The 26142-nt window shown below is 44.7% G+C and overlaps 1 protein-coding gene across 5 annotated transcripts in view; it reads left to right on the top strand.

The window, feature by feature from the left end:
• Nucleotides 1-26142, top strand: part of ADGRF5 (adhesion G protein-coupled receptor F5) — a 98117-nt gene that overhangs the window by 19099 nt on the left and 52876 nt on the right. For 4 of the 5 annotated variants that reach the window (XM_042938990.1, XM_042938988.1, XM_042938989.1 and 1 more), the window contains exon 2: nt 25992-26117. In XM_042938990.1, the coding sequence (XP_042794924.1) occupies nt 26016-26117 (102 nt within the window). In that variant the 5' untranslated portion in view covers nt 25992-26015. Of the gene's footprint in view, nt 1-9669; nt 9935-25991; nt 26118-26142 lie in introns of those variants that run through there. The other variant, XM_042938987.1, reaches the window with a different exon arrangement.

Genomic DNA, 26142 nt, shown 5'->3' with positions numbered 1-26142 from the left:
AGGTACATGGATGCCATATGAGTAAAATTGAGGGAGTCTGTGAACTTGAATGAGAAAGTACCTTTATTTTCACTAACCCCTGATTGAAATTTAGGACTTCCTTTAATTAGAAACGTAGACAGCACATCACTGTAGTATTCGCTGTACATACGACTTTGTCACCAATAAAAATTCCAGATAATTTTATATCACATCACTAGGTTGCAGATCCTTAAACTCCAGTTTATTTTCATTACCACTTAAAATTGTGTAGTTATTAAATTTGCACCATTAAATCTTTTAATTGAATATATTAACAAAGAAGTCAGTGTATTACTAAGTCACATTATGTTTTAATATCTTGATAAGCACATTGCAAGGTAATTATTTTCCTTTGTAACCCTGTGTATTTTGTTTTATGCATTTATTTTTATTTTTGTAGTTGTTGTTTTAACGTATTTAAAAACATAATCCCAAGAAGGATCAATAGTCCTGACCAGATGCCCAAAGGAGTCCATGGCGCAAAAAATATTTTCACCCTATTTTTGTAGTACTTTCAGCCAGAGTCAGTGAGATGCAAACTTTTTCAGTCTTTATATGTCTAAAAAGATCTTTATTTTGCTCTTGTGCATGAACGTTCTTCCCAGTATGGAGCCAGATGAGGTTGCCTGGAAGAAAGCACAGGTGAGAAGGGACAGTGGGACCCTGGACCAAATCTGGGGCACGCCAACTTTTAAACGTCAGATAGAGGAAGAAAGGCCACGAAGGAGATTGAGAGGAGGAACCAATGAAGTAGGAGGAAAGCCAGAAGACTGGGTGTCACAGAAGCCAGAATACTGGGTTTCAAGGAGGGAGTGGCCAACTCTGTCAAATGGTGTTGCGGGTCAAGGAAGGTGAGACCGGCCAATGGACCATTGACTATGGTGACGTGGAAGCCATGGTGAACACCGTGAAAGCCCCTTTGTGCAGTACAGTTGACCCTTGAACAACAGGGATTTGAACTGAACAAGTCCATTTATACATGGATTTTTTTTTTTGAGAAATACAGTACATTACTATAAGTATATTTTCTTCTCCACATGACTTTTTAAAGAACATTTTCTTTTCTCTGGTTTACTTTATTGTAAGAACACAATAAATACTACATATAGCATACAGAATATGTGTTAACCACCTGTTTCTGTTACAGGAAGGCTTCCAGTCAAGAGTAGGCTATTAGTAGTTAAATTCTGGGGGAGTCAGAAGTTATTTGCAGATTTTCAGCTGAGCAGGGGGTCAGTGCCCCTAAACCTCTACATTGTAAAAGGTCAGCTGTACCAGTGGAGGAAGATTGATTTGATTGAATTTGGGGCCAGAGAAGAAGAGTGAGAATGTGGAGACAAAATCTATGTACTCAGCTCTCTGCTCAAAATTTGCTACAATGGTGAGCAGGAAAACGTTGCAGTCAATGGCGACAGAGAGAGAGAGAGAGGCATATGAAGAGAGATTCTGGAGCATGTTTGTGTGCTGTTGGGACTGATCCAGTGCTGAGGAAAAGGAAATGGGACCCAGAGCCAAGTGGAGGAAGAGGCAAGCCATCAGGAGGAGCAGGGACACATCCTCTCAACCCGGAGGGAGGGCCAGAGAGGGCAGTGCAGGTGCAAGAGGGTTGAAAGTTTGTGTGTGGGGGGATGAACATTCCCATTTGATTGATTCTGTTTTCTCAATGAAGTATGAGGCAAGGCTCCTGCAAAGAGTGAGGAGAGAAAAGAAGGTATGAAAAGCCATTTTGGGGATTGTCAAGCTATGTGATTGTAGCAATTCCACCAATAATTAGCAGAAGGTTGTCCTGATGTTATAGGTCTGCCCCCAGATGCAGATAAGAACCGCTGTCTGAAATACAACCTCTGTGTTCCCCACTTCTCTCTAGCTTCATCCCCCTCTGGTATCTTGAGTCTCTTCCGTATGAAAGTTTCCTCGATGACCTACACTAATTCAAGCTTCTATACAACTCACTGGAGATTTTTCTGTTGCTTCTCAAATCCTGCCACAGTTGTGACAGCCTATACTACTGATGTCACCTGGCCCCATATATTCCAGACCACTACGGTGCCATTCACTACACTCTCAGTGCAACTACGTTCCAGTTTGTTAAAAAGAACATTGAACTTTCAACATTGAACTTTCTTCCATGAAAGAATATAGGCGCTGGAAAAATTGGGCTGATTTATTTCAGGCACCATTTCAGGCACTCATTATGACGTGAACCAAACATCCTAAAGAAAAGTCTGCAAGTTTAACACAAGTTTAAGATCGTCTCTCTCTCTACTCAGGAATCATTACTCCATCCTGTATTGTGCAATTGTCCCAATTTAGGCGTAAGAGGAAAGATGTCTGTACAGTATCTAGCGGGGTCAGGGGAGGGGCAGGCACCAGGGCACAATGTTGAGAGTCCTGTATGGGGAGACAGAAGGCCTAAACTCCAGTTCCGGCTCTGACACTACTGGGAGTTATGACCTTGGTCGCCCCTCAATGTCCCTCTGACATCAGACAGCTGGAATAATGATCACTGGACTCCTTTTACTATGACATTCTTTGATTCTTACTTTTATCCTCACCTGGATAACTCTTCAACTCATATTTATCTAGTGGTTTTGGCATCATAGCTGTCTGCTAATCAACTTGATAAAATCTGAGGAAATTACCTCTGCCATCAGAGGCAAAAATGAGGGAAATTTTCTTTTGGGGTCAGGAGTGCTGAGACCCTGAAAACAGCAGAGAGCAATGGAATCTGGATAGGAGTTGCCCTTATGGGGACAAGATTTTGCAGGCCCAAACTCGGGCCTCCCACCTGTTTGCAGGTGGCCCTCTCTGTTACCTGAGGTCTACGCTGCCTGCTGATGCAGAGCAGAGCATGTGCCCCCCAGATACAGAGTGAAGAAGCAGAGGTTAGAACAGGAGTGAGTGTGGACAGAACATGTGCACTTTCTAGTAAATGCAGCTGCTTTCTAAATAGATTCCTTCTAAGACCGATGGAAGAAAGAATCCCCGTGTCCTCAAATAACCTGTTCTTTGCCGTGATGCTGACAGAAGCGTTGAGGGAAGGACTGAAGGGAGAGGAGTCAATGACAAATTTGGTCAATCAATAACTGATGTCATGTGTATCACAGCTGCAGCATGTGGGTGACATATGTCATGCTGTGGGCATCTGTAAGGACTTTCTGCTCTATGAATCACATGTCACCTATGGGAACTGAAGGTGGAATCTGAAGGCTGGGGATGGCTCATCCTCTCCATTGATGGTCAACCCTCTCCAAGCAATGGTCAATAAAGGTCAAAGGAGGGCTGTTGATGACATCTCTATGGAGCCATGTCCTAAATCTGCCTCCACGTCTCCCATATGCTACCCTTCCCTCTTCTGGGAAAACGTAGGGAAAGTAATGATGGGTGTGGAGTGCAAAACAGGGTTCCATCTGGAGTGTGCCTTTGTGCTTTGCATTTCTGACAGAACCCAGAGCCATCACTGGAAGCATAAGAAGGTGGGTCCACTGGAGCTGTCAACCGTATCTAATTGGTTCAAAAGATGGAAGCTTTGGGATCTTCCATAGCAAACTAATCTAAGTATCTGAAAGACACGAACACAAAGAAGGTGTAATAACTCTATTGGTGGAATGGACCCAGTAACAGCACGTGCAGATTAAACCTGAGAGTCCCCAGCTGACTGTAAATCTGACCAACTTCAATTAGCAGAGACTTTGCCAAGATACACACACAAAAGATAAGAATAAGACCATTTGTATACTATAAAACTGACCGATTATTTGTTGGTTCCTTCCTTGCATAAGGACAGGTCAGTGCCAGAGGGGAATTTTCCTGGCCTTGATATAGAAACACCAAAAGAGAGCTGACCCCGGGCCGCACGGGGTCAAAAGGGTTACCAACATCTGGTTGTAGATTAAAAAACCAGGGCTTACCCTGCCAAGACATGAAGGTGGGAGTGTTTTGCAAGTTGAACCATTATGTACTTTTGGACGTACTTCTGCTGTGTATATAGTAATGCTGTGGCATTCATGACTTTGTGTGTGACCCTTTCAAGTACTCTGTTTTAATGAACAAAATAAGCATCCCTGCCCTCAAGGAGCTTACATGCTAGAGAGGGGGATGAAAGATGGAAACAGACAAGAAACACAACAAATAACTACGTTAGAATGCGCGAGAAGTGATATGTGATGCGGGAAAAAGTTGATCGGGGAGGGAGGATCGGAAAGGCTGAACTATGAACTATGACAATTGGCAGAGGCCCCACTACGAAAGCGCTGTTTGGACAAAGGTGGGAATGAGGTCGAGGAGGGAGATGTGAGGATATCTAGGCAAAGAGCATTCCAGGCAAAGAGTACAGCCAGTGCCAAGACTCTGAGACGGAATTGTGCCTGGCTCGCAAGGAGGAGCAATGTGACCAAGGGGAGAGAAGTAGGAGAGGAATTAAAGGAAGAAACAGTGGGAGGCCCACAGATGTGGGGGGTGTAGGCATTGCAGGCCACTGAAGGAACTTTCAGTTTGACCGTGAGAGATGGGAGCACAGGATTGCTGAGTGTAGCTGGGCATCACATAACGTACTTTTTGTGAGGACGATTCTAACTGCATTCTTGCACAGACACCAATTAAAGGCAGTGATAATAATGCGGTCAAGAGACAATGATGGCTCGATGAGAATGATAGTGATGCAAAAGGTAAGAAATGCCCAATCATGTGGATATTTGGAAGGTAGAGATGATAGGATTTGATGACAAATTATATAGAGTGTACGAGGGGGAGCTTAAGGATGACTCTTAGAGTTGTGGTCTGGACAACCTGGAAGGATGGCCATGTCCTTTACTACGATGGGAGAGACTGTTGGAAATGCTAGTTTGGGAGGGCAGATCAGGACTTTAGTTCGGTCATGTTCAGTTTGAGATCCTACTGGATATCCAGATACAACGTAGGCAGTTGGATATATGGGTCTGGAAATCAGGAGAGAAGTCCGTGATAGAGATATGCATTTGAAAGTCATCAGCACAAAGATTTAAACCATAAAACTGCTGGAGATCACGTGGGGAATAAGTGTCAACACAGAAGAGTTGCAAAGACAGGGTCATGGAACACGCCAGTGTTAACAGGGGCAACCAGCAATGGAAACCGAGGTGGGGAAGTTTCATTTTCCTTTTGCTTTTATTGATCATCTACTATATGCCAGCACTAGACTGGTTGCTAGGCATACAATAAATAATACTAGTCTCTGCCCTCAGGCTGCTTAAAGTCAATCCATCAAAATAATCATTTGGATGCAGTGAGGTAATTGCAAAAAGACATGTACCTGGTATTATGGGTCCAGGGAGAAGGAACATGTGTCCCAGGCTGGGAGGGCAAGGAGGGTCCTTGGAATAAATAACACCTATAACTTAAAAGGAGACTAGAAGTTACCCAGGTGAGCAAGAGGGAAGGGCAGAGCAGTGAAACAGCCTGGAGCCTGCTGGGAATGTGCATTAATTTGGGGCTGACATTTCTGCCTGAGAAAACAGCTCTGTACGGAATGAGGTTATACCCTCAAGTCCTAAGAGACATGTCATGCCAACAAACATATATAATATGACTGGTGAGTTAGTTACTCTGGCTGCACCACTGAAGAATGGTTGAAGAAGCTTGGGTTCATCTTTCCGCCAACTCCAACATCTTAGAATTCAGGAGAAGGGCTTCTGTCACAGCCACTTGAATCCTTAGCTGTGACAGGCCAAAGTCTCCCCGTCGGCAGCTGATTCTGGGTTGCAGCCGAGACCATATGGTGGTTCCATTTTTTATTTGTCTTTGTTTTCATTGTAAAGTGAGTGGGGACAAGCACAGAGTGTTCCTAGCAACAAACGGGACTGTGGGTGAGAGAGGAATTGCTCCTCAGGGAAGCAAAGGAACAGCCACCTTGACAACGCCCCGTTCCATGTCAGAGAGCCAACTGTGCCCACAGCCCGCTCCCAACCCACCCAAAGCAGGAAGTCTTGGAGCATTTTAAAAGAAGCATTTACTGGGAGCTCACTCTGACAGCGGGTGTTTTTTAAATTTGTGTGTTGTTTTTAGTTTATTTATTTTGAGAGAGAGAGAGAGAGAGTGTGTGTGTGTATGCACAAGCAATCACAGAGGGGCAGGGAGGGAGAAAGAGAGTCCCAAGCAGGGTCCACACTGCCACCCTGAAGCCAAATGCAGGGCTCGAACTCATGAGCCATGAGGTCATGACCTGAGCCGAAGTCAAGAGTAGGATGTTTAACCGACTGAACCACCCAGGCGCCCCAACAGCAGGGTGTTTCTTAAGGTAAGATGGATGCAAGTCAAGCTCCCTGGTATCATTACTTGTTTTGTAAGTCTGAGGTCTGCAAACTTCCCTTTCACCTGGAGTGGGCTAACGGGCCACCTGACATTTACTTCTAGCCTGCAATCCTTTTCCAAAGCAGTCAGCCAGTAAAATTCTTTCAGCATCCTTTATAACTACCACATCCACGTCCAGTTTCCTCCTATTGTTTCTTCATTCTTCTCCAACACACCTACATTCGTCCTAATCTACATTCAAGTCACCCCCAAAGGAACCAAATATCATGATGAAAACAAGATGTATACAAAAGTCCTCTTCAAAGTGCCAATCTCTGGGCACCTTGGGTGGCTCAGTCAGTTGAGTCTCTGACTCTTGATTTCTGCTCAGGTCATGATCCCAGGGTCGTAAGATCGAACATCACATTGGGCTCCGTGCTGAGTGTAGAGCTTGCTTAAGATTCTTTCTCCCTCTCCTTCTGCCTCTCTCCCCTGCTTGTGCTCTAGAAAGAAAGGAAAAAGAAAGAAAGAAAGAAAGAAAGAAAGAGAGAAAGAAAGAAAGGAAGGAAGGAGGGAAGAAAGAAAGAAAGAAAGGAAGGAAGGAAGAAAGAAAGAAAGAAATCAACGCTAGCAGAAAGCAAAGGAGAATACCAAATCCACATGCACAGCTATTATTACAACAAAAATTTCTTTTCAGTAGAGATAACAGTAGCCAACACTTACACCATCTCTCTATGCGCCAGGCACTCTTGCAAGCATTTTAATCTTCACGGCGACCCTTAGGTAGGTATTATTATTACTCCGATTCTATAAATGAGGACACTGAGGTGCAGAAGGACTAATAACCTGTTGAGGTTGCACAGAGCTATTAGCAGATCTGGGGTCGGCACTCTCACCACCATCCTACTCTGGGCTTTCAAGACCTGGGCGCTTTTCCACTACGTACATTTAGTATTCTGGATTTTTAGTGTAATAAAGAATCTAGAGTATCTCTATCCATTCCTTACAGAAAAAGTCAGTACTTCGTATATTTAGCATAGGAAATTAATTTGGAATATTTTAGGATATGATTTGAAGCTATTTGGCTCCATGCGTATGTGTTTTAATACTCTTCCTAATATTTTTTTAGGCCAAAAGTAGTATTTCAGATAGGCCCAAAAGATCTATTCTTCATTGTGATTCACCAGGTTACGATTTTTAGCTTTTAGCTACAAATAACGGGAAACCCAACTGGAACCGGATTAAATAATAAGGGCTTTTATTGCCACACTAAGGGTGAATCCAGAGGTAATGTGCGTCCTCACTTGGCTTCGTGTCCAAGCATGCCCCAATGTCCGGCAAGGAGAATGAGATCCTCATGCTTTAGACCAATCACGATGCCCACCTGGCCCGAGACAGCCAGGTTGCCTTCCCTGAGTTCCCCAGCCAGCCTGGGCTGGCAGCAAGGAGGAAGTGGAGGGTCGACTGTGGCGGGCAAACGCCAAGTCCGCCCACGACGACGTGAAGCTAACTGGAGAATAGAACTGAGAATCACTACTGAGAGGTAGAGTAATATTGTGACGGTTCATCTTTTGTTTTTGCAGGTGAGAGTCACAACTGTATTGGGATGTCCGATATTTCCTTGTTTGTTTGTTTTTAAGGTTTTATTGAAATTCCAGTTAGTTAACATACAATGTGATATTAGTTTCGGGGGCATGATTCAGTGATTCATCACTTCCATAGAAGCCCCGGCGCTCATCATAGCAAGTTTATTCTCTTTTTTGGTCAAAATTGTTCACTTTTGTCTCAGGGCTGATTACTACTGGTAGTTGTCAACATGCCTACGGGTGATAGCTTTTTCTAAGCGTATTTACTTATTTTTTGAGAGAGACAGAGAGACCAAGCAGGGGAGGGGCAGAGAGAGAGAGGGGGAGAAAGAGAATCCCAAGCAGGCTCCACGCTGTCAGCACAGAGACTGATGCGGGGCTCAGACTCACACACCACGAAGTCATGACCTCAGCCGAGACCAAGAGTCGGATGCCCGACAGACTGAGCCACGCGGGCGCCCCGGGGATAGCTTTGACCAGATGGGAAGGTGGGCGAGAAGGAGAGAGAGATGGTGTGGGATAGGAAAAGAGTATGAGCTTGTAGGATTAGAGCCCGGGGCCCCAGATAGTAACAATTCTCCTCCTCTATACCAGGCTCTCAACGGGAGCCTGTACGTTCAGCGTTGGTGTTAGCCACTTTCACACACAATAAAACCAAGTCTCAGCGACGTGCTGTCATGTGTACGAGGCCACATAAATAGAAACCCATGGGAATACAGTCTGAATCCCTACAGTCTGACACTGGCCGAGCCCAGCCCAGGCCTCGTGCTTCAGCCTTTCCACGGGAAGGGGTCCAGAGGAGGGCTACCTGAACAATATTCCCCACACTAAAGCATGAGAACAAGAGTGATAATCTATCACATCTCATCTGTGTTCTGACCGCGGGCAAGTCGCTGTTTCTCCCCGGCTCACAGGTGCCTGACTTGTAAAATGAGGATGGGTAGGTCACTTCCAGCTCAAAACTCTGATTATAATTCGTCCTTAAACACAACAACCTGAATACAGCCTGCCAACCAGCCCTTTTCCATGTATCTCCTTATCTTTAAATATTAGTGCTGTCATCAAGATGATATTTGAAGCATCGCAGCATTGGATGCGTAAGCATCCAGAGTGTTCCTGGAACTCCGAGAGAACTAGTTGTCCCCTTTTTTTAAATCTTTTTTTAAAATTAATGTATTTACTTTGAGAGAGAAGGAGAGCACAAGGAGGTGAGGGGAAGAGAGAAGGAGAGACAGAAACCCAAGCAGACTCCGCGCCATCAGCACGGGGCCTGATGATGTGGGACTTGAACTCAGGAACTGTGAGATCACGACCTGCACCAAGATCAAGAGTCGGACGCTTAGCCGACTGAGCCAGCCAGGTGCCCACAGTTGTCCCCTTAATGTGGCAGATTTGAAGTGCAGCTCTCCCAGCGCTGGGGCTAAGAGTATCTTTAGGTCTTTTCATATTCTGGGGATTTTTAAAAAAATTCTCTGACTTCTTGATGCTACCAGAAATAAGAACTCATCAATAATTCTACTTTCCTTCCACTCTGAAAACACAGTCTGATTTAGTGAACATCTTTCAAAGGTTGAAACAGTGCATCCTACACCGCTCCTCAGCTCTAACCCCTTTGGAGTTTGCTTTGGTTTCATTTTTCTGATTTTTTTCCTTTGGTGAAAGAAAAGCAAGAACTAGGGGCATTGGCCAAACAAGTCTGGCCACTCAGCGGAGAGGTTTCTAGATAAGAAGGATCTGAAGGACTTCCCATGGGCGTAAGGGAAATCATGCACGCCATCCGGGGAAGAGGACCAGGAAATCGCTTCTTGTTTTTCAAACAGAAGTGAGCCTCTCAACGGATGGCTCTGTGAGCCTTGGAGGATCACTGCAGGGGAGGCACGGGAGAGGGGTGAGGCAGAGCTCGGCACGGAGCCCTCACAATGAATCCTGCTTGGCTTTCCCTTCATCGGGTGTAGATTTCCTTGGAGAGCATGGGGCCAATGGCCTCATAGTGGAAACCTGGATGATTTTAGACATCTGATCAGAGCAGAAGCCAGCCTGGGGACTGCGGTGCTGAACAGGTAACAGGCATTCTACTGTGGTTCATCTCCCTTTGTAGCAAGACCCTGGGGGTGCCTCGGTCCAGTTATGATCCTCTTTGCCTGACTTCCTTTTGTATAGCTGTCACATGTATGTTGCCAGCATAAAGCATATCTGCTCGAGAGCTTTGTTCAGGCTGTTGGCCAAGTTGACGAGGCTGTGCTTAGGAAGACTGAGTGTCGGCAATTAGATGGCATCTTTTAAGGGTTTCCTCTATAATGAGGAGAGTTTTCCTTTTTTTTTTTTTTTCTTTTTTCTTCTTTCTTTTTAAGATGAATTTTCCCATCCCTGAGCCAGAAAATACCATAAAGACCAGAGCATGCGTGAAGGCCGCCATGAGTATTTCCATGGCCGGGCATCCATGGGCCGTTGTGCTGCCAAGAGGCTGTACTGTGTCTAGGAGGCAGTCCTTGGGGTAACGGGTGATCTGCAAAATGTTAAACTGTCACTTCCCGCCCATGATGGAGAGGAAAGCGTTTACAGTCAGCGCTGGCAAGGAAGTCAAGAAAAGTGCTGAGTTTAAGAGCTGGGCAGACTTGGCCTTGAGCATTCTAGAAGGAGGAAAAGCCCTTTGATGTGTGGCTCGCTTAAACCATGTTTTCTTACGCTTTGCAGAGAGCCAGGCCCTGCCATTTCACCGCCACTCTGTTTTTCCTTCCATAAAGGGCTGCTGTTTTTGGTCTTTCATTTCTGAATTATATAAGTAGCACATGAATATATTCCTCCTGTAATAGAATATTTCTAACACCCTCCAGTACCCACTATGTCTTTCTCCTCCCCCAAATTATCCCATCAATAATTTGCTGTGTATCTTGTCCGTTGTTTTCTGTCTTCTCTGCTCTCAGGACAAGCCAAGGCACAGAGCACAATAAATTCTCATTGTCGGATTCATTTATCGATCTTTAACAACACCTTTTCTCACTGAAAGATGAAATGACACCTGGAGGTGTCGACAGCTCTTTTGACTCTCAGAAAAGTCCAAAAGAGTTTTTTTTCATTTTTGTCATTATTACCTTTGCGTTGATTTTGGCTTTGGCAATCACTATTAATAATGGCTTCCCATAGGCGGCTGGGCAGCTCAGTTGGTTAAGTGTCCAACCCTTGATTTCAGCTCAGATCTTGATTTCACGGTCGTGGGATTGACCCCCACACTGGGCTTCACACTGATTGTGGAGCCTGCTTAAGATTCTCTCTCCCTCTCTCTCTGTCCCTTTCCCCTGCTCATGTGTGCAATGCTCTCTCTCAAAATAAATAAATAAATAAATAAATAAATAATTTTTTAAAAAAATAAGAGCATCCCACAGATTAAACTCTGGATTTTCTGGAGGTTTGGCCTTCTTTCTTTGAAGGCCATCAAAGGCAGCCTTGTTTTAGAAATGAAAGGGGGAAGAAAAGGAAAGAAAAAAGAGGAAAGGAAAGGAAAGGAAAGGGAAGAAAGGAAAGGAAAGGAAAGGAAAGGAAAGGAAAGGAAAGGAAAGGAAAATGAACTTGGATAGACAGATGAATGATTAGCTAGCCAGCTAACTAGCTAGAAGCTAGTTAGATTAAGTGGTTGGTTCAGGGAAGATAGGATGAGGGTAGGAGAGATTCCCTTTTTATTTAATGGATAATAGATTTAAAAAAAAAACAGGTAAGTTCAGTTTCTACCTCTTTTGGCCCTCTGTGAAAAGGTAACTATCTATTTTCCCCCCCTGCACGATGTCATGAGACAAGTGAATAAGAAAAATTCCCTATGAACCAGTCGATATGGGTCATGGAGAGACCGTTTGGAAAGAAGTTACAATGTCAAACCCGAGAATAATTACAAAATACTTTCAGTTGCTATTTGGTATTTTCTTGGCCTTTCCAAAGTTTCCCTATCCAAAACTAGAAGGCCATTTGGCCCTGCTGATTTTGGACATTCTGCCGTGCGTCTTCAGCCTGGATCCCTTCTCCTGGGCTAATCAGAGTAATCACGTCACCGTGTCCCCATGCAGGGACTGCTGCTTCTTCCACCCCACCTCAGGGGAAACACATATCCTATCTCATTTTATGGAATACAAAAATGAAAGGTTCGGAGATTAAGCGGTTTGCCCAGCATCACATAATGGATCTTTTTGGGGCACCAAGATAAGAAAAAAACCCAGGTCTCCGGCTTCCCAGCCCCTCTTGGGGTCAGTAAGGTGAGAATAAAAGTCATGCAGAGGAGAGAATTAACGTGTGTGGCTGGATTCTGTCAGCTTCCTAGCAACATGGGTTCCCAGTTTTGCTGGGAATCTACAGACAGATCAAGCTATTGCCTGGGCCAGATTTTAGCAGATTCCAACACTTGTCCATTAGCATCACCATCGAAACTTGACAAAAAGACAACAATGCCCAGGTACTTCCCTGGAACAGCTAGATCAGAATCTCTGGGAAAGAGATCTGGGCAGGGCCTTTTTTTCTTTTCTCTCTTTCTTTCTTTCTTTCTTTCTTTCTTTCTCTCCTTCCCTCCTTCCTTCTTTCTTCTTTCTTTCTTTCTTTCTTTTCTTCCTTCCTTTCTCTCTTTCTCTTTCTTTCTTTCTTTCTTTCCTTCCTTCCTTCTTTCTTCTTTCTTTCTTTCCTTCCTTCCTTCCTTCTTTCTTCTTTATTTCTTTCCTTCCTTCTTTCTTCTTTCTTTCCTTCCTTCCTTTCTTCTTTCTTTCTTTCTTTTCTTCCTTCCTTTCTCTCTTTCTCTTTCCTTCTTTTTTTCCTTCCTTCCTTCTTTCTTTTTTCTTTCTTTCTTTCTTTCCTTCCTTCCTTCTTTTTTTCTTTCTTTCCTTCCTTCTTTCTTCTTTCTTTCTTTCCTTCCTTCCTTCTTTCTTCTTTCTTTCTTTCTTTCTTTCTTTCTTTTCTTCCTTCCTTTCTCTCTTTCTCTTTCTTTCTTTCTTTCCTCCTTCCTTCCTTCTTTTCTTTCTTTCTTTCTTTCTTTCTTTCTTTCTTTCTTTCTTTCTCTCCGAAACAATTCTTTTATATAGCTAGGGTTGGGAACCATGGAGTCCCAACTGTAAGAGAGAAAGTTGCCAGATGGAGAAGCAGAAGCAACACCTGTTCATGTGGCCAAGCATTTGGGGCCGGAAGGGCCAGCAGCTGTGAGCACATGAGCAATGTGCATTAGGATTCTGGCTGCTGCTGTCTGCCCGTGAGAGAAACGGACCCATCTCACACCCACGTGTGAGAATGCAGAGATTTCCAGTTCCCCCACCAAGGGCCCGGCCACACCCCTGACTTCACTGCAGATAGACTGGCTCCCTTGTTCCTTGCGAATTTTACGAACCCAGATTAAATGTTCGAGGTAAACAGGATGTGCTCTTCTGGTGCCAAATGATTATGGGGGTCATATATCTTATCCAACGGCACGTTGACGTGTGTGTCCCCACGTCCAGAAAAAAGGGAAGAAAGAAATACTAACTATCCTTTGCGTGATCTGCCGCTTTGTGGATTGAGCTAAGTATGGATAGACAATAAATCAGGGTTATTTTTTAATCATAAAATGTGCTCCTAGAACTATCCCTTCCAAGATCTCTCAATACAGTTCAAGCTAGAATTGCTCATGGCTGTCATGTGTGTGTATGAATGGAGAGCGTTAGGAGGGGCTCTGCCAGCTTTACGTCAGAGTCCAGGGTGCCCCTGGGTTTCGGCACATAGTAAGTACCACCGGGTGGCTTGTTGACTGAAATGTCTGCATCGGCTGTGGGTACACTATGAACTCACAAGTAATTTACCAACACAGCATTTCAGCCCACATGGTGTGATTCTAGTCATAAAGGTTCAATAACTGAAATCTTGCCTATTTCCTAAAAATAATCCCCAAAGTGAAACCTTTGAAGTCACAGTTTGGTGAAAGCGTCTGTGCTGCATAGACTTGCTAAGTGCTATGGGGTTACCCAGGCAGAGAATCCTTTCCTTTAATTACCTTAGATTCTTAATAGAGGGCCAAACACAGGCATTGAGGGTTTTAATAGTACCTGACAATGTTTACTGAGTGTTTATTATGTGCCACTCTGCTCAGGGTTGTCCAAAGATTGTTAGCTCATGTAGTTATTCCAATAATCTTATACGTCTGGTGCTTTTATAATAGCCATTTTACTGATGAAGAAACACACAGTTTTAAGCAAGTTGCCTGAGGCACACAAAGCCAGCAATGGATGAAGTCGGGACTCCAGCCCAGGCAGTCTGACTTATGAGTCATGCCTAATTACTATGCGATGCTGCAAACCTCACAGGGCACTGCAGAAAGGTCCACACGGCAGATACATCCAGTGTATTCAGGAGAAAGATGCATCTCTGGAGGAGATAAGAAAAGAGGCAGGATGCTGTAAAGATTAAGAGCTCCAGCCTTGGCAACAGACTCGACTACTTTACCGTGTGGCCGGGGTGTGTTATTTAATTTCCCCATGCCTCAGTTCCTTCATCTATAAAATGGGGACGATGATAGTTCTACCAAGGTAGGATCTAAGGATTAGATGAGCCTTGTTCATGCAGGGTGTTTAGTCTAATTCCTGGCATGTAGCCGAGTCTTGATAAATGATAGCAATTATTGCCATTACTAAGTGAATAGCGAGACCCCAAAAGACAGCTCAGAAAGGAGGAATGGGACATTTCAGTGGCCAGGAATGGTTTGAGAAGAAACTGAGAGGCAGCCATTCATTCAACCAAGACTTGCTGTTAGTATTTATGACACATTTTGCCAAAGAAAGTATGGTGAGAACTTGTGAGTGGTCAGCCTATTTTGCAGGCAAGTTTTATGGAAGAAAAACATGGCAGAGCTGGGTTTATATTTAGGTTGTGTGTGCCAGGTGAAGTAGCCCAAATATTGCCTGGTCACTTGAGAACGTTTGAAGAATTTGAATGCGGTAGACAGCAATCTATGAGAAATCGTGTTCTAGGCAAATGAATCTGCCGATGGTGCGTTGGGTTATTGAGCAGGGCAGTGGGGGTGGGGTGGGGAGGAAGCCCATCCAGGAGATTGCTGCAATCATCCAGGTGTGAGGTGATCGTGTCCAAACCAGGTGGCAGCCGAGGGAAAGAAAACAGCAGCGGAGGCAGTGACAGGACTTGGTGGCTGGTCGCATTGAGTCTCCCTCTCCTGCCCTGGATTCTTGTGTGAGGAATACCTGTGCGGTGGTGAGCCTGGGGAACTGGACGATGAAGCCAGCTGTTGGGAAATCTTGAAAGGGATGGGTTATGAGGTAGCAGTGGGAGAGAAGAATGACATTCAGTCTTTGGGGAGCTGAATTTTCCACCCAGAGGGAAAGAGTGTGGTTGGGGAGATGCGCCTAATACGTAGCAGAGAGATCAGGGTGGAAATAAAGTTTTGGAATTCTCATGTAACTTGATAATGAAAACTATGGAAGTGGACAAGCTCTCTAAGAGAAAGGGTGTCGGGGGGATGAGCCAAGGACCCAGGTCCACAGTGGGGCAGTTGGGAGGAGGAGGGAAAGGAGCAAAAGCTGGAGTGATGGGAGAGGAAGGGGAGAGTGATGGAAGAGGAAAGGGGGCCCCGTGAACGAGGAGGCACTAAGGGCATCAGAAACCAAGAAACCAGGGAGGACGAGGACTAGTGAAGAATGGCACTGGCTAATATCAGACGCTCCAGATTAAAGAAATCTTGGAATATTCATGACTTCTCAGGGAACTGTATTTGGGGGGAAATAATACTTTTTTTTTTTTTTTTCATTTTGAGTAGTACACACACCTTATTCTTAAAGTTTAACAAAATCCCTAGAAGGGAAAATGAAAATTTCAGAGAAATGAAGTCATGGGCCAAGGACAGCCATGCATGGTCTCAGGAGACAGAGACGATGAGGTCTCTGAAAGCGGGAGACACAGAGGGCTAAAGTGGCCCTGACAATCATTAAAATGTTGGAATAATTTTTTAAATGTTTGTTTGTTTGTTTTGAGAAAGAGAGCATGGGAAGGGCAGAGAAAGAGAGGGAGAGAGAGAATCCCAAGCAGGCTCCACAGTGCGCCAATCCCGACACAGGGCTCCAACTGACGAACCATGAGATCATGACCTGAGCAAAAACTAAGAGCCGGCCGCTCAACCGACCGAGCCACACAGGCACCCCTAAAATGTTGGAATATTTTAAACCATGTTGTAAATAACTGCTGCCCCTCAAGCCCCTGGAGTGTCCAAATGCCCTCCACCCACCTCTGCCTCAGCCACCCAGCCTTCGGACCCTCCCGCAGACCTCCGTACCATCCAGAATGAGGGCCCCCGGCCCTTGCTCCTGCATAGTGACCAGAGACTGCTCCAAATGGTCCATTACTTTTATGATTAACACTCCAGTATTCTTTTGAATACCTGATGGAGGGTAGGACCACAGATCTGTAAGGCTTGGCCACACACCCAAGCCCTCTGCTGCTCAGTGCATCCCTATAGCCAACCACAGGGCTACCCTCCATCATAGCTGGAGCACAGCCCCGGCATTGTTTTGCTGGGACTTAGGGAACCCCTTCCACACAGTAAATGAAAGTAGGAAGATCGATGAGATAAGAGCAGAGTGAGGAACTTAATGTTTTCATAAAGATGGCAATCTCTTGCTTAAAGGCTCAAATTCTCCAGGGATTTACAACAGGGAAAAAAGTGTAAAAGGTTATCAATGCTGCACACACGGGCAGTGTGTTTTGGAAAACTTGACCCCATTGTGTACAAACAAATGTTCTTCTGTAATCTGATGGTACCGAGCCGCCCTGACACAATGCTGTTGCGGGACCTTATTTCAAGGCAAGGGAAAATTAAATAGAAAAAAAAAATGTTCAAGGCAGTCCTTTAATTGGTATTGTGTTTCGTGCTTGTGTTAAATAAATATTTAACTTATACTTCTGCATGTGTGAAGGATGAATCATCTAATTAAATAATGTCGGCAAAGATAAGTCTTGTCACCTCTGCCGTGGAAAATACAGATCTATGAAGGCAGGCTCTTAAGGTTATACGTGAGGATTTTTAATCCTCAAGTTCAGGAGGGAGGTTATGGCTGATACCCTGTGCCTCATGGAGATGAGTAATAATCACAGCAGGATTTGCAGTTGAAGCCCTCCTGGAATTTGGTGTTATAATTTAGCACCTGTCATCAAAAGGAATCTGCTCTGAATTATTTTCCAGGAGTAGAATGATGTATGTGCAGATCTATGTCCAGTCTCTCACCTGCTATTTTGATCAGAAGTACGTGTTTAAAAAATAACTACCTGAACATCTAGGCTGTTCCCCAGAACGTGCAAGGCAGGACACGGGAAGATATGCATGTGGCCTCTCTCAAAGGGGACGGTAACTTGTCTAGTTGGCCAGCCACAGGCCAAGGTCGAGTAAGAGGCATGGCTTCCCTTGATACAGTCCTCACGTGCAATACATTGAGTTCTTGTCTTAAAAAGAAAGTCACATGGGGCTCCTGGGTGGCTCAGTTGGTTGGGTGTCCAACTTCAGCTCAGGTCATGATCTCACCGTTCATGAGTTCGAGCCCCGCGTGGGGCTCTGTGCTGGCAGCTCGGAGCCTGGAGCCTGCCTTGGGTTCTGTGTCTCCCTCTTTCTCTTCCTCTCTCCCACTGGCACTCTTTCTCTCTCTGTCTCAAAAATAAATAGACATTAAAAAAATTAATAAAAAAAAAAGTCACACATATAATATCACTACTCCATGCGACATGAGAGCCAAGCAGGTTACAAATGGGAGGAATCTCCACTCTGTCTTCCACCTTGCAAATCTCCTAAGTTGTATACACTCACTCGTCTTGCACATAGTCTACAGCTACCCCCAATGTGATTTCCTCCCTCCTCGCCCCAACGAGAGCTGAGCACATATCACGAGTACATTGCCCTTGCTGAGAACATATCATGTCTCCAAATCCCATGGGCAAAACCGGCCCCCTCTGTGTGGGCCTTTCAGCACCACTGGGCACAGTTGTGACAGTCTGCTTCTTGAAACCTGGCTTTCCCTGGTTCCAGACTCTCTTCTAACCTTGTTTCCTTCCTGCCTCTCTGGTCTCTCATTCGCAAACATCTTCGCTCCATCATCTTCCTTGACAGGACCTCTGGTTGCTGGAATTTTCTGGGCCTCAGTTCTTGGCTGTCATCTCTACTCTCTCTACTGTCTTCCTAATCAATCTTAACACTCCTGTGGTGGCAATTACCCCGCCTGTCCTGGCTCCTGCTCACCTCACAAGCCCTCCGGTATACATCCCCTGCTCCTTTTGGTGTTCCAGCCACTCTGGCCCATTTGCAGCTCCTTGAATGTACCGTGCATTTTTTCTGCCTCAGGGCCTTTGCACATGATCTTTGTCCTACCTGGAACTCTCAACCTCTTCCCCCTCTGAGCTCCCTTTTGTTTTTAGCTAATTCCAACTCACACTTCAGATTTCAGCTCAACTAAATACTTCCTTCAGGATACCTTCCACAGATCCCCAGGACTAGGTCATGTCCCTCTGTTAATAGATTTTATTAGAAAACTCAGCACAGTGGTGAAAAATATCGGCTCTGGAATTAGGCTTTTTCGGTTCACATTCTGGCTCTGCCACTTACCGTCTTGTGTAATTTGGGGAAAATTATTTAACCATTCTGTGGCTCAGTTCATTTGATATCATACTGTTAAGTAGATACTATACTAAAATCCCTATACTGGAATTGCAATGAGGATTAAAAGATTTAATACAGTCAATGCTCAGCTCTGCGCCTGGCACATAGTAAGTGCTCAACAACATATTAGTGTCATGATTATTTTCCGTGGTCACATTTTCATGGTCATGGTCAAACAGTGAATTGAGTGACTGATCTTTTAATGATGCTCATCTATTCCATTAGACTCTAAGCTCCATGGAGACAGGGATCATTTGCTTGTTTTCTGCTCCTTTCTCTGCACCTAGCAGAGCACCTGGCACTTAGCAGGACTTAATAAATGTTTTCCCAGTGAATGAATACAGAAATGGATACATGAGTAAGGGAATAAATAGATTTGCTTCATGCTATGCTTACGACAACAAATATAATACAAGGAGGAAGGTTAAGGACCTCGATTAAGAGGAAGTAGAGACTATTTATAGCTAGGCAGATCAAGGAACCTCCAGCCAGGAGGCAGCCTTTTGCCTTGTCATTGAAGGATGGATTGAACTGGAGTATGCAGTGATTATCCCGAGGCCAAGGGGCGGGGAAAGACGGAGATTAACAAACCAAGTAAATGGTAGAATTCGTTTGGTTTTACCAAACATTCAAAAATAGTTTGACAATAATAACTGCTCCTCTCCACCGCCAGGATTGATTCTCAAAGATTAGGTTTTGCATTTTTACTTTGGCGTGAACCCCAGAAAACCTCTCACTCTATTTTCAATTATGAAAAATCAGCCACCGTCAGTGATGAAAATCTAATAGATGCTTATTACATATACTTGCTCTGGAATATACAATCTAGGTCATGGAAGGCCTTGAGTATCAATGAAAGCAACTGCCTTTACTCAAAAAGCAATGGGGAGCTGAACAGGGAATAACATGTGAGAAGGGCACTTCTGGAAGGTTAATCTTGCGTCCATGTAGACAATGGGGCGGAGAGGGAAAGAATACAAGCCATTGCAATGGTGCACGAGAGAGGCGGTGAAGGCCTGAACTGCCTAGTAAGTCAGAGGTGGGTTGGATAAATACAAGAGGTCATCATGGTTAGGCTCAGAAGCCTACGTGAGGTTTACCTTGGATTTGAAATAAATGTGAGAAATTTTAGACTCTTTGAATAGTAATGGGACTTCAGAGGCAAACTTCAGTGAGCACCTAATAAATTACAGAGATCTATACTTCTCATCATCATCTTTGATGACAGTCACTATCCACAATTCTATCATAAATGGTTTGCCCGACTGTAGGACAATATTGTCATCTAGAATGTAAGAATGCTTGGTGGGGTCTCCTGAGGCACATAGTCCTTTCTAGGCCTTAGTTTTCTCATCTGAAAAACTAAGGGGAGCCCACACTTCCACGGAGGCAGTGCTGGAACTAGAGATAAATTCTAATTTGTCTTCTAATTCAGATTGTGTGTGTTCTTATGCTCTGTTCAGACACACCGATAATCCATTTTTCAATGTTCATCAAAAACATACTCAAAATAAACACTCAATAAATATTAAGCAACAGACCAGAGGGCCACACTTACCCTTTTTAAATAAAAAACGAATGGTATCATTTTTACTGAATTCGAATCAGTTTTCCAGGGCTGCCATAACAAAGTCCCACAGACGGGGTGGTTTACACAACAGAAATCTCTTTTCTCACAGTTCTGGAGCTTAGAATTGGAGATCAACATGTCAGCAGGGTTGATTTCTTCAGAGGCCTCTCTCCTGGGCTGGTAGATGGTCATCATCTTTCGGGGTCTTCACGTGGTCTTTCCTCTGTGTCTGTTTGTGTCCTAATCTCCTCTTCTCATAAAGCCACTGGCCGTACTGGATGAGGACCCACTCTGATGACCTCGTTTTAACTAAGTTACCTTTTTAAAGACCCTACCTTCAATTAAAGGTCACATTCCGAGGGACTGGGGGTTAGACTTCAACATATTAATTTTGGAGGGATACAACGCAGCCCAGAACAAATTGCAATGAAGACCAGGCCCTTTCGTGCTTTGTGGGCATGATCCCTAATCTCCTCAGCGGTGCCGCAAGGCGAGCGCTGGGATCCTTGCCATTCATATCAGCAAACTGAGGCTCGGTGGGGGTGAGTGTCTCACCATGGTTACCGAGCGGTGGAGCTTGAGTCAGAATACAACCCTGTTTCACTTCCAAAGTGGTGCTCTTTCCACTGTAGTCTACTACAGGAAAAAGGGAATCGCCTGAACTGTAATGCCACCAAATTCTCCTTCCAAGTCAGAGCAAAAATAGATCTGCCTTCTTTGGTGCCAGTAATTGTTCAGGAGAACAAAGCCCTCCTAAGGACCGTGGCTGAGCCTACTGCACAGCGGCCGGGCAAGCTGCTCAAGGGAACCTCCAGGAGGGGCTCAAGGGACTACTAAATCTCCCCCTTTGGGCTCTTGTTTCCTCTGCGTATGCTGTTCTCCTTCACCTGAGACTCTCTTTTCTTCCCTTGTTACACATGAAAGCATCACCCATCCTTCAAAGTCTGGCCACTGACCCTAATCACTCCCAAACTCGCCCAGCTTTCCCCCATCTTCAGTTCCAGGCATGCTTATCACTCGCACAGTGCAGCTCACTTGGGAGATAGGCCCTCGTGGGGGTGGATCTGGCTCTGTTACTCAACTAGCTGGGTGGCCTGGGTGAATTCTGCAGCTTCTCTGGGCCTTCATTTTCTCATCTATGAATTAGGATAAAAGTACCTACCTCACAGGGTCATCGTGACAGGGAAACTAAGTGCACTAACCTATTTACTGCACTTAGCAGTGTGCCTGGAACATAGTAGACCTTCAGTACATAGTGGTTTTTATGTTGATATTCTTTCAGTCTATGTTGCGTGCCTTCCCAATAAGACTGGGAGCTTCCTGGGGGCAAGGACCATGGCTCACTTCAATTTATGCAGGCACAGCACAATTTGGGGACTGCAGAAAACACTCTGTATTTGCCAGTGCACAAGTGTGCAACACATTTGATAACTGTATGAGATGTTGAACACAGTCTCAATTAACGACCTTGGCTATTGGATTGTATCAAAAACTGGTGGGAAGATCACCTTGGAGCCCACACTTCCATTCGTTCGTTCATTCATTCATTCATTCATTCATTCATAATTGACTGCTTCCTAAATGCATCCCCTCAAACTTCTGTTTCTATGTAAGTTCTTTAGTAGAGAGCGCTATAGGCTGGTGATAGAAGGTACCAACGTGCAAGGAAATGTAGAAAGGGCAATAGGTGGCCGAAAATATGGATCTGTAGACCTCAAACCTCCCTTGCATCAGAAACAGCTCTGGTAGATGGAGAATTTCAGCTTCCACCCCTTAGACATTCCAACTCAAGTGGTCTAGGGTGATTTTAAAATAACGAACAAACAAATGGAAAAAGGAAAATAAGAAACTCCCCAGGTGATGCTTCCGATGCACAGCCAGGGCGAAGAACCACTGAAGCAGATGATGTACAAATACTCCAGGGAACTTTTTCCCCTAGGCAATGCTAAGGGAGGCAATGTGTGTGGGACTAGAGTGGGGAGCAGAGCCCTGGTCACAGAGGCTGAGCAAGTGTGGGCTCACATTGTCATCTTACCTTCCTCCTCTCCAGAAGGAACCAGGAGAGTATCTGGGCTAGGGTCCCCAGAGGACAGGGGTTGAGGATACCAGAGAGCCTGAAAAGGGAGAGCTGTGTAGGACTTAGGAAATAAATCATTTCCAGAATGAATCTCACTCTTGCCCTACTTAGACGGAGTGTGGAAACACAACTTGGTGACATTGGGGCATCGAGCCTCACAGATGTGGCCATTTCGTGAACATGCTTCTAACCTTGCAAAGGCGTGCAAGGCCATTTACTTCTCCTCCCACTCCCCCGATAAAGTATGGGCCAGTCAGGGCTGATGAAGGGTTTCCAGGAAAGTGGGTGATTTTCAGATTTGGGAGAATAATTCCCTAATGTGTTTCAGGCCAGTCTCACAGTGGCAGTTCCTGATGCATAATCACTCTGCAAGAGAATGTCATTATAGACCGCTTCAAGGAAGCCAGACCCTCATCCTGCAAGTGCAGGGCTTCTGGGAATCCTGAGGACCTATTCCTGGCATATGATGTCAGGGTGCTTGATTTCCCTCTCCCTGTTCTTTAACTTCACAGACAGGAAAATAGGTCCAGAGAAGATCTGGAAGTTGCTCATCACCCCAGGGTTTGTACTGAGTATGAGATCATAGTTCCCAGTTGGTTCTGAGACACAGCCAGCTCATTCAGGTTGGTGAGTTTTAGTAGACAGTATCCCAGATTTATAATTTCAAAAGAGAATGAAATTGAGAACATCAGATAATTTTCTTTCTTCTCTGCCTCCGTTTGTCTCTGTGTTTCTTGGTTGTTGTCCGCCATTTAATCCAGGAATATAGAATGCATAAGAACCTCTAGGGGATTTACAATTAAAGAGATTCTGCTGAAGATATATTGCCTTGAATCTGGGGTTCTACTTCATGCTTTTGATTGGGTGAATTTGGAGTTTTCTGCCCATTAGCCGTGCTAAGTAGCCCCCACAGCCTCCACTGGCCTCCTCACAGATGAAAACCAGCTGTGAGCTGGAGAGTTACTGAAAAATTATTGATATAGGTAAAGGAAGTTTGTCTTCAGATATCTCCCAAAACGTAGGACCCCCAAAAGCTGAACTGATCTTCAGCTGGTATCACTGTTCTGATTGGCCAGGCCCATACAAAACTGGTTGTCAAATACTTTTAACGTTACCTCTCCCTCAAGGTGGTGGCATTCTTCTCTTAAGTGGAGAACCCACCTCTCACCCTTACTGGGTAAGCAATGGCTATGTACCTGTTCTCATGCCCCTGCATCCAGGGAACATTCTCTTCCCCACGGTGGGGTCCTTTCGACATCTCTATTGACTTGTGATTTTGTTGTCACCAAATAGGTCAATAGAGAGTGTTAATTTAATCAATACCTGTCTCTAGGGAGCTGGGAGAAGATGGGGACAATGGGCAGTATTGGCCAGTGGCCTATACAAAAGGACCAGATATGACCACTTGGAGACATTATAATTCTTGCTAATTCTGACAGAAAAGCCACCTCTGGGGAATGGTAAAAAGGATATAGAGTCAGCTCCAGTCCCTCTAACACCTGGGTCCCTCCCTGGCTGTCATGAGTCAAGGGAGGCTCATTAACCGTTCAGTGACTAAATCTCATCCTTTTGATTAACTGTCTCAATCCAGAACCAGCTAGCACAGTGCACGAAGGTGGGGCACGAAAAGGTTACATCACCTCCTGAATACCCAATTCATCCCGGGAGCAGTTGTTATCACCCCGCTCAGTCTGCTCAATACCCACAAAAGCCTGTTCCCTTTGAACAAAGAATCAGTTGCTACAATTGCCCTACAGCAGATGCATCTGGTTTAGATATCTATTCTCGCAACCTAAATTGCAAAGCATTTTCCAAAAGCCACTGAGCTGCAGAATTTTAGAAATGTATTTGATTGCCAGATCTGCAAATTGGGTCACTTTTCCAGGGCCTTCTGCTTCCCCCTTTTCCACGGGGGAAAAGGAAAAGGAGGCAGTCAGCAGCTGGTGATTGAAACACAATTCTCCCTGGCATGTAGGTCTTGGCTATCATCTGTGTGTTATCCTGGCCACGATCCCCTGGCACTCCCTCGAACGCCTGGGCCAAGGCCTCCCCTTCCTGATGACTGCCCTCTAGATTCCACTAACAATCAGGGTGAAACCACGGCAGCCTGCACCCCTGCTGCTCTTCATGGCTTTTAACAGATTAACTTTAAAAAAAAAAAAAAGTTTATTTATTTTTGAGAGACAGAAGAGACAGAGAAGCAGAGAAGCTGAGGGAAAGAGAAAATCCCAGACAGGTTCCTTGCTGTCAGCACATAGCCCGACATGGGGCTCAACCATGAGACTGTGACCTGAGCCAAAGTCAGATGCTTAACTGACAGAGCCACCCAGGCGCCCCCAAACTTTTATTTAGCTTATTTATTTTTAGAGGGAGAGAGAATGGGAGAGGGGCGGAGAGAGGGAGGGAGAGAATCCCAAGCAGGCTGGGCACTGTTAACACCTAGCCTGGCTCGGGGCTCGATCCTATGAACCGTGAGTTCATGACCTGAACTGAAACCAAGAATCAGATGCTTAACTGACTGAGCCACTGAGACACCCCATGGCTTTTAATCATCTGAGCCTCAGGAAAGTCTGTGAGAAAATTAGAGGAGGTATAATTATCCCCATTTCATAGATGGGGAATATTGGGCTCAGTGAAAGTGAGTGACTTTACTCAAGGATACACAGTTTATGGTGATTCTGCATCTTAACACATATCTTCTGTCTCTTGGTCTAGTGTTCTTTTCATGAAAATACATGGCTGTAAAAAAGTTGGTAAGGAAAGGAATCTGTACGAAGTGGTTTGTCTGGGTCCACTTCATTGGACTGGGATTACGCAATGTGATATTCTTCTTTAAAAAAATTTTTTTAATGTTTATTTATTTTTGAGAGACAGAGAGCGCGCACAAGTGAGGGAGGGGCAGAGAGAGAGGGAGACACAGAATCTGAAGCAGGTTCCAGGCTCTGAGCTGTCGGCACAGAGCCCGACGTGGGGCTCGAACTCACAGCCTGCGAGATCGTGACCCAAGCTGAAGTCAGATGCTTAACCGACTGAGCCACCCAGGTGCCCCTGTGTATTCTACCTTTTAAATGCAGAGATGATTAATCTGGTCACCAAAAACTTCATCTTAATCACCAGCATTATAAAGAGGTTGATATCAAAAATCAATGCATAAGATGGGACATATTATATTAATATTCTGTGTTATTTACTGTAATACCATAAAAGACTATAAATTACAGATTATATTTTTATGGCTAAATCCAAGATTTTTTGTACTAATGGGTCCCACGCCCATTATTATGCATCATGAAATCAATTTAATGGGTTGCTACCAGAATTAAAAGGAAAAATAGGGTAAGGTAGGATAGAATACAATTGGAAATATCACAGTGTGTTGTATGTGGCAAAGGCAAGTAGTGTTCTCTGAATCCTTTTGTTCGTATGTTAGGTATACTGGATCACGATGTTTAAAGTATTTCTTGCTGAGAAGTCTTTCCTTTTTTCTTGCTTTGTTCCCTCCCTCCCCTGTTTCTCCTTTCTCCTTCATTCTCTGTCTCCTTCTCTATGTATATAGGAAGGGTACCCAAACATCCGCTCTCTGTCCTATGTACAGGTCCCTCCACAACCCACCCAACCCTCATCCATCCTGACATGATCATATCCTCAGCCCTGGGTCTGAAGCAAAGACTCTCCTCTATAGTTGATATTTTCATGCTCCTTCTGTTCTCTTGTCTGTTTGCAAAGGTCCTTTGGTAGTGTGATGCTCGAAACAGGGTTTGCTAGTTCTTTCTATGTGTAATAAACAAATTCTTCCATCTCTAAACCATCATATTTACATTTCAGGCAAAGCACTTCAAACGTAAAGAAATGAAATCCCCAAGGAGAACCACGCTGTGCTGTATGATTATTGTGATTTATTTTTCCCAAGCTACACCGAACTTGAATTTAGAGTCTATTGTTCATCCCTTGGTGAGTACATCCATGTGTGCTATAT

The sequence above is a fragment of the Panthera leo genome, chromosome B2 (genome assembly GCF_018350215.1).
Source record: "Panthera leo isolate Ple1 chromosome B2, P.leo_Ple1_pat1.1, whole genome shotgun sequence".
In the NCBI taxonomy this organism is placed as follows: domain Eukaryota; kingdom Metazoa; phylum Chordata; class Mammalia; order Carnivora; family Felidae; genus Panthera; species Panthera leo.
Note: the sequence above shows the minus strand (reverse complement) of the source record. Positions and strands in the feature narration are given on the sequence as shown.